This window comes from Gymnodraco acuticeps, unplaced genomic scaffold (assembly GCF_902827175.1).
Source record: "Gymnodraco acuticeps unplaced genomic scaffold, fGymAcu1.1, whole genome shotgun sequence".
Taxonomy (NCBI): Eukaryota; Metazoa; Chordata; class Actinopteri; order Perciformes; family Bathydraconidae; genus Gymnodraco; species Gymnodraco acuticeps.
The window spans coordinates 1,551,168-1,557,887 of record NW_022990510.1 but is presented as its reverse complement, the minus strand read 5'-3'; the positions used below and the strand labels follow the sequence as shown (position 1 = coordinate 1,557,887).

The window sequence follows — 6,720 nt, the reverse complement described above, 5'->3', positions numbered from 1 at the left end:
AGTTACTGGCCGTTTCTCAATCGCGCGTACACATGCTGCAGAGCAACTATTTCAAGTATACTACATCATCGAGTGGCGCCGAAGGACTGTTTAAATGCATGTTAAATGCCCAGCATTATGCGCCACTCTATGACGTAGTATACTTGAAATAGTTGCTCTGCAGCAGGTTTACTCGCGATTGAGAAACGGCCACCGAGTTGATAACCAGCGTCGTAGGACCGCTTAGCGAGAACGCGTTTGTTTTGGATTAGGTAAGCCGGGTAACTCAAACATATCCAAATGTTATATTGAATTGGATTCATAGTACAGGCCTCTGGTCTTGTGTAGCTGAATACAGTATCTTGATAGAATGAATGCTATTCTTTTAGGTCTAGATTGGTTCAATAATTTTAAGGCACGCCAGCATCTTTCCTTCCATATGCCTGAAGCAACATTAATTACTTTTAAAGGAAGGGCTACAGCCTTCAATAGTGATAGACATGAGAGAATAATCACATTTAATAACATCAATAATTATCAATGACTAGCCTATTTAATTACATTTTTATTTTTTTATTTCATTGGCCATCTATGATAGATGATTTGACCTCGACCTACTTTTTCCTAGCCTAGAGGAAAATATAAGTACAAATTGGATCATCTTACCCCAATTGGCTTATCTTACCCCACTCTCCCCTATCAACGTACACACAACCGCTGAACCGCATCATGCATTCAATATGTTAAAATGAAAGATACACCTGTCAACTTATTTGTAAATAAAAAAACAACAAAAAACATCAACATTGATGATACTCATGTTAGACTGTCTATTATTTCACGCAAATCCTTACTCAATGAGGGGATCTAGCTGTACTTTATCACTGTGCAGCACCCATATCAGAGAATGAGTAAGCTATGGCTACATTTTGTCATGGTAATTGTGGCACCCCTGGGATGTGTGACCACATTGATATAATAATTATTATTGTTTGGAGTTGGAATATACCTTTGTTTAGTACATCTGTTATTTTCATTTCACTAACGGGGTCGATGGATGCAGTAAGTAGTGAGGCGGAACGTTTGTGTTTGATTAAATGGTTCCGGGGTACCGATTACAGCGACGGACATTCCCGGGGTTTCCTCAGAAGTAATCTGGAAGGAAACTGAACACAACGTGTCCTCATTACTTCTGTCTCACCTGCACCATACAGGTTGGTAAACTGTGCATAAATCACAATGAATCCCCCATAAGGTTTGCGTAAATAATATGTAACGGCCCGCTAACAGTTAAAGACTTTGTAGCGCTGTTTACATGTGTAAAACCGTTAAGTAATGTGTGTGTATTGGCCTAGCTTCCCCGGTACGGCGCCATTTTGGGGACAACGTGATCTGACGCAGTAAGGATACAAGTTTGTCAGTATATCTGAAGGCTCCCGCACACTGAGTATTTACATACATGTATAATGATTGTGAATTTGTAATAAATATGTACTTTGTAAGGGTTATAAGTTAGTTACTGTTGGTAAAACAGTAAGGTTGTTTGTTACACTTAAATATGTTTCAGTAATGCATTTTAGTGACCTGCCAAATGGCAGAAGCTAAATAGTCAACATGAGAGGTTAGAGGGGTCATGAAATACTACTTTTAAATGAAAGTAAAAGAAGAGTAGTATTATATACAGGTTAATACTATATACAAATGTATTTAACGTATTTGATTGAATGTGAAATTCAATTTGACATGTGTTTATCACATAAAAGAGTAACATACAGACAGAGTGAAGGTATGTGAATGGTTATTGAGGAATGTAAGTCGAAACTGAAATGCATAAGATAATGAATATGTTTATATGATTTTGTGTAATAAAACAACCTCAGGAGAAGTAATCTGGAAGGAAACTGAACACAACGTGTCCTCATTACTTCTGTCTCACCTGCACCATACAGGTATCATCACTGTTACTGTGGTCCTCATATCGGGGACCCGTAACAGTTCTTGGGGGCTAGTCCGGGGTCGGTGCCACCTACTGGTCGGGAGCTGATCCATTAATGACTTCTAGGACTAATACCAGAGCTGATGCGAGCAGAGAGCTGTAAGCTGGAGCAGACGTGGACCCGTTGCTGAACTGAGTGATCCATCGTGAGTGAATTGGAAGAGCTGCTGTCATGTCGGAGAGCCAAAGGAAAAGTCTGGTGTGGGACATTAGAAGAAGCCTAATCTCCTTGTCAGCGAAATAACTCCTCCACATTGCCAAGGAAGTGGGTCCAGTGTCAGGCCAGGAACCGTCTGAGCTCGAGGAGGGAGACGATGAAGGCTGCTTCAACTACATCACTTTATTTATGCACAGTAAGCACTTGCTTGAGTCAGAAGATAGTGGGATGGCTCACTTGTTGATGTTGAAAGATGCTATTGATGACATTGTGAAAGACAGAGAAGTAAGTCTACCGGGTTTGCCACACTTAGAGATCAACACAGGTAACAACACTAAGCAGATATCTGAAGCTGAGACAGATCTCACCGCTTCTCCAGTCAGTTTTAATGCTGTAGGTGATAACACAAATACTGGGTTACTGGAAATGCTTAATAGCTATGAAGACCTGGGTAAAAGGTTAAGACAAAGCATTATGGCACCTACAACACAGACACTAGAACAACCCCCACTGTCACCAGCACACACTAGTAAGTCTCATAACATCCCACACTCACCAGCTCCGTCTGCTGCCCAGTCCGGCCCAGAGACAATGATCTCCTTAAGAGAGCTCTCCTACCTCCAGAGGAGGGAGTTTAAGGTGCAAGGGGGTCAAGTTGGTGATCATTCTTCGGACATAAGCTATAACCATGTCTGTAAGCAAATCGAGGAAGGAATTAGAGAAGGTGTCCATGACGGAGATATAGTTCGTGGTGTGCTCCGAATCATAAAACCTGGAATTTTCAAAGACATGCTAATAAATAAGGATGACCTGACAGTGATGGAGCTCAAAGGCTTTCTCCAGGCCCACTTAAGAGAGAAAAACAGTACGGAGTTATTCCAAGAATGAATGTGTGCAAGACAGGATGATAATGAAACACCACAACAGTTTCTCTACCGAGTGATAGGGTTAAAGCAACGTGTCCTATTCACCTCCAAACTGTCAGACGCAGGCATTAAATACAGTCCAGCTACTGTTCAAGATGTGTTTCTACATACGGTCTTGCAGGGACTTGGATATAAACACAATGATGTACGCAGAGAACTAAAGAAAGCCTCTTCTGTCAAGTGGTGAGGTGAGTGATGAAACAATATTACGCCATGTAATGAGAATCACCAGTGAGGAGAGTGAGAGACAGAAGAGGATAGGTCCTTCTCGTCGGCAAGCAGCAACTAGTGCTCATAGCGCACAACTTGAGCTTAACACAGTCCAAGAGTGTGGCAACAAACAAGAAAGCACAGCCCACAAAACAAAGACAGACCCAATAAAAGATTTTGCAGCCAAGGTAGATGAGCTAACCAGCATGGTTGAGGCTATGAGACAACAAAAGCAGCCACATCCGGCAGACATGATTAACCATAACCAATACTCTCAAAACAGAGTGAGAACCAGGAGAAAGAAACCCTTTGGTTGTTCAAGATGTGTCGAACAAAACCGGCCAGATTGTAACCACTGTTTCTATTGTGGTGATGGAGGACACAGGGCTGTGGGCTGTTTAAAGAGACAAGAGAGTCAGGGAAACTCAAGCCGGTCACTGCAGAGGGGTTGCCAGTGATCGGATCTACAATACGACCCCAAGCTGAACATTCTGGTGAGGCAAAAGCGCAAACCAGTTGTGAGGGCAAAACAGTTGAAGTAGCTGGTGCACAGAATAGTTACCAGCAAGATGAATCCTCGACTCAGTTTTCTTTTGGTTCACCAGGGGTGAAACGTAGAACTGTTGCCAAGCTGATAGGAAAAAAGTCGCTAATACAGTGTAATTTAAACGGATTGGCAGTGACTGCATTGCTTGACTCCGGTGCTCAAGTCAGTATCATAAGCCGCGCCTGGAAAGAACAATATCTGCCTAATCTTGATGTTCGACCAATATTGGAGATTATCGAGGATCTGAACGAGCTAAAGGTGTATGCAGTTAATGGCTGGGTAGCCATTATGACCAACCTGCCAGGAAATGAAGAACCCAGTCTTTCCATCAGTGTTCCATTCCTAGTCACAAGCTTGACCATGGAGAGACCATTGGTTGGTTTTAATGTTTTGGAGGAAATCATTGAGGGACAGCCAGAACGATTGATAGGCACTCTGGTTAGACTGCTTCGTAATGCCATCAGTGTTCCGGTGGAGAAAGCCGAAGCAATTGTGAGCTTTATTCAGGCAGTTGAACCAAGTACATCGCAGGTACGCCTAAGAACAGGTGTAAATGACATCGTCATTCCGGCTGGTCAAGTCACCTGGGTGAGGTGTCGTGTTCCCCAAGCCCTGAACCCCTCTGATCGTCTGGTGTTGTTTGAAGCTGATGAAGACAGTCATCAATTATCGCAGCTGGATTTAGGGACAGGTTTGTTTGAGATACAGAACCCTGCAAAGCCTTATGTCACAATTCCAGTAGGCAATAACACCAAACATGATGTCATCTTACCACGCAAGACAGCCCTGGGCGTATTGCAGCACATTGAAAGGTTTGTGGATGCTGAATCTCCTGACAAGACAACATGTACTGCAACAGTCAATGAGGTCTCAACTCAACTCCTTGAACCAATCCAAAAAGCTGAGCCGACTCCACCTCTGTGGCACCCACCAGTGGACCTCAGTCACTTAGAGGAGGAACAACAAGAGATTGCCAAGAGAATGTTGTATGAAGAATCAAAGGCTTTTGCGAGGGACGGAAATTACATTGGCTGTAACCAGGGTGGGAATTTCACGACGGCCACGACGGCCATGGCCGTCGTTGCCCCGCACTTTGGCCGTGATGCCCTGTGAAAAAAAATGCAATTCACGGCCAAAGTGGCCTTGGTGCCCCTGTCAAAAGTTCCAGTGTAAACAACGCTAGTAAAGTCATATTAGTGCGCGCAGTAGGATAGTCCCTTGCCTGTGGATCAGAGCGATTGCTCTGCTGTGATTGTTCCATCAGAAATGCCTGTAGGGGCCCGACAGCCTCCTCCTCAGCCGCGGGAGCAAGACAAGCACAGGTAAGCAAGCGGACCAAGCTGTTTTGATATGATTTAACTGAAGTATGTGGTAGTATTTGAAAGGACTTAACATTTACGTGTTTATAGAAAGTACTATTGATAGGTAATTACCATTGTATTAGCCTATTTAAAGTCGACTCGTTACATTTTGTCATGAAAACTAGCGATAGCTAGCTAGTTTGGATAGCGCTAACGTCTTCCCTTCAAGGGGTCTACATCTAGTGTTGCTTCTACAAGCTAGCAGATAGCTGTCACCTTTGAATCTAGTATTTTTCTTGCTAAGCGGTTTTGATATAATACATGACTGACTTATGTGGTTTATGGCTGAACTTAACGTATACGTTAAAGAAACACTATTGCTATTCAGCCATTTGTAAAACGACTGGTGTTGACGTTAGTGCTACACTTTTCAGTCATGTTGATTGACCAGCGTAATTTAACCAAACGGCCTTTGTGCCCTGTCATGTGGCCTTTGTGCCCTTGAAAAAAATGTGAACGGGAAGGCCAAATGGCCTTGCCCCTAAAATGACGAAATTCCAAGCCTGGCTGTAACCCTAGCCTACAAATGGTGATAAATCTGAAGGACGATATTCCAGTGCAAAGGACGTATACTTCCATACCAAAGCCGCTTTTGAGGGAGGTCAAAGAATATATTCAAGACCTACTGGTGAAGGGATGGATTGTTAAATCCAAGTCTTCCTATTCTGCCCCTGTTGTGTGCGTGCGGAAGAAAGATGGCTCTTTGCGCCTTTGTATAGACTATCGCCTGCTCAATCAGAAAACTGTACCAGACCGACACCCACTGCCTCGGATACGGGACCTACTGGACACCTTGGGGGGATACTCTTGGTTCAGCATCCTTGACCAGGGTAAGGCATACCACCAGGGTTTTGTGGCTGAAGATTGTAGAGTTATATTTGTATTTATTCATGTTAGCAAACTATGGATAAGCTTAAAATGGGAATAATTTGGGTAAAACTGTGAGCTGGATTTGGGGCCTGTTGACATGTGTTTTTGAGGACAAAGGAAGATGGGGGGGAAGGTGAGAGCATGTCTTGATTTGCATTCACCTTAGATCTTGCTACAGTGATTGGGGAAACCTAAGATTTGAGGTGTTAGTGATATTTGGGGCTGCCAATCAAGGAGGTCCAAATGGGAGGATCTGATAACTCCTCCCATTGTTAAAGAGTATAAACACAGACACACACGCGGTGTTCAGCCTCTTTCCTCTGGCTGGCTCACGTGCAGGTAAATTCGGGATCCCAAAGATAATTTGTATTGAATTTGTACTGTATTGATTGTATTGCATTGTCATATTACCATTAAAGTAGATTATTGTTTACTTGGTAGCTCTGGATTTCTTCCTGTATTATAACCAGCTTGATAGGGACGCGCGGAGATTTGAAAAGCAGACCAGATATCCCTTTAAATCTCTAACAAGATTCACGCCATCTGACCGCCTTCATCACACCCTGGGGGCTTTATGAGTGGGTGAGAATCCCGTTTGGTCTTACGAATGCACCAGCAGCTTTTCAGAGGAGTATGGAGGAGATGTTGAGTTCTTTGAGAGATGAGTGCTGTAT

General features: G+C 43.3%; 1 protein-coding gene across 1 annotated transcript; it reads left to right on the top strand.

The window, feature by feature from the left end:
* The first annotated feature begins 1,188 nt into the window (after positions 1–1,188).
* LOC117553152 lies at positions 1,189–6,420 on the top strand. Its single transcript, XM_034226971.1, has 2 exons — positions 1,189–4,851; positions 5,701–6,420. Exons 1-2 carry the CDS (start codon positions 4,104–4,106, stop codon positions 6,102–6,104), a joined length of 1,152 nt encoding a protein of 383 aa, XP_034082862.1. The 5' UTR covers positions 1,189–4,103; the 3' UTR covers positions 6,105–6,420.
* Positions 6,421–6,720: the final 300 nt, after the last annotated feature.

Excerpts from the sequence above, each read along its gene's own strand:
- LOC117553152 (XM_034226971.1), top strand. The coding sequence starts at position 4,104 with ATGACCAACCTGCCAGGAAATGAAGAACCCAGTCTTTCCATCAGTGTT. Across the intron at positions 4,852-5,700 it reads CGGAAATTACATTGGCTGTA|AAATGGTGATAAATCTGAAG; the intron begins ACCAGGGTGGGA and ends ACCCTAGCCTAC.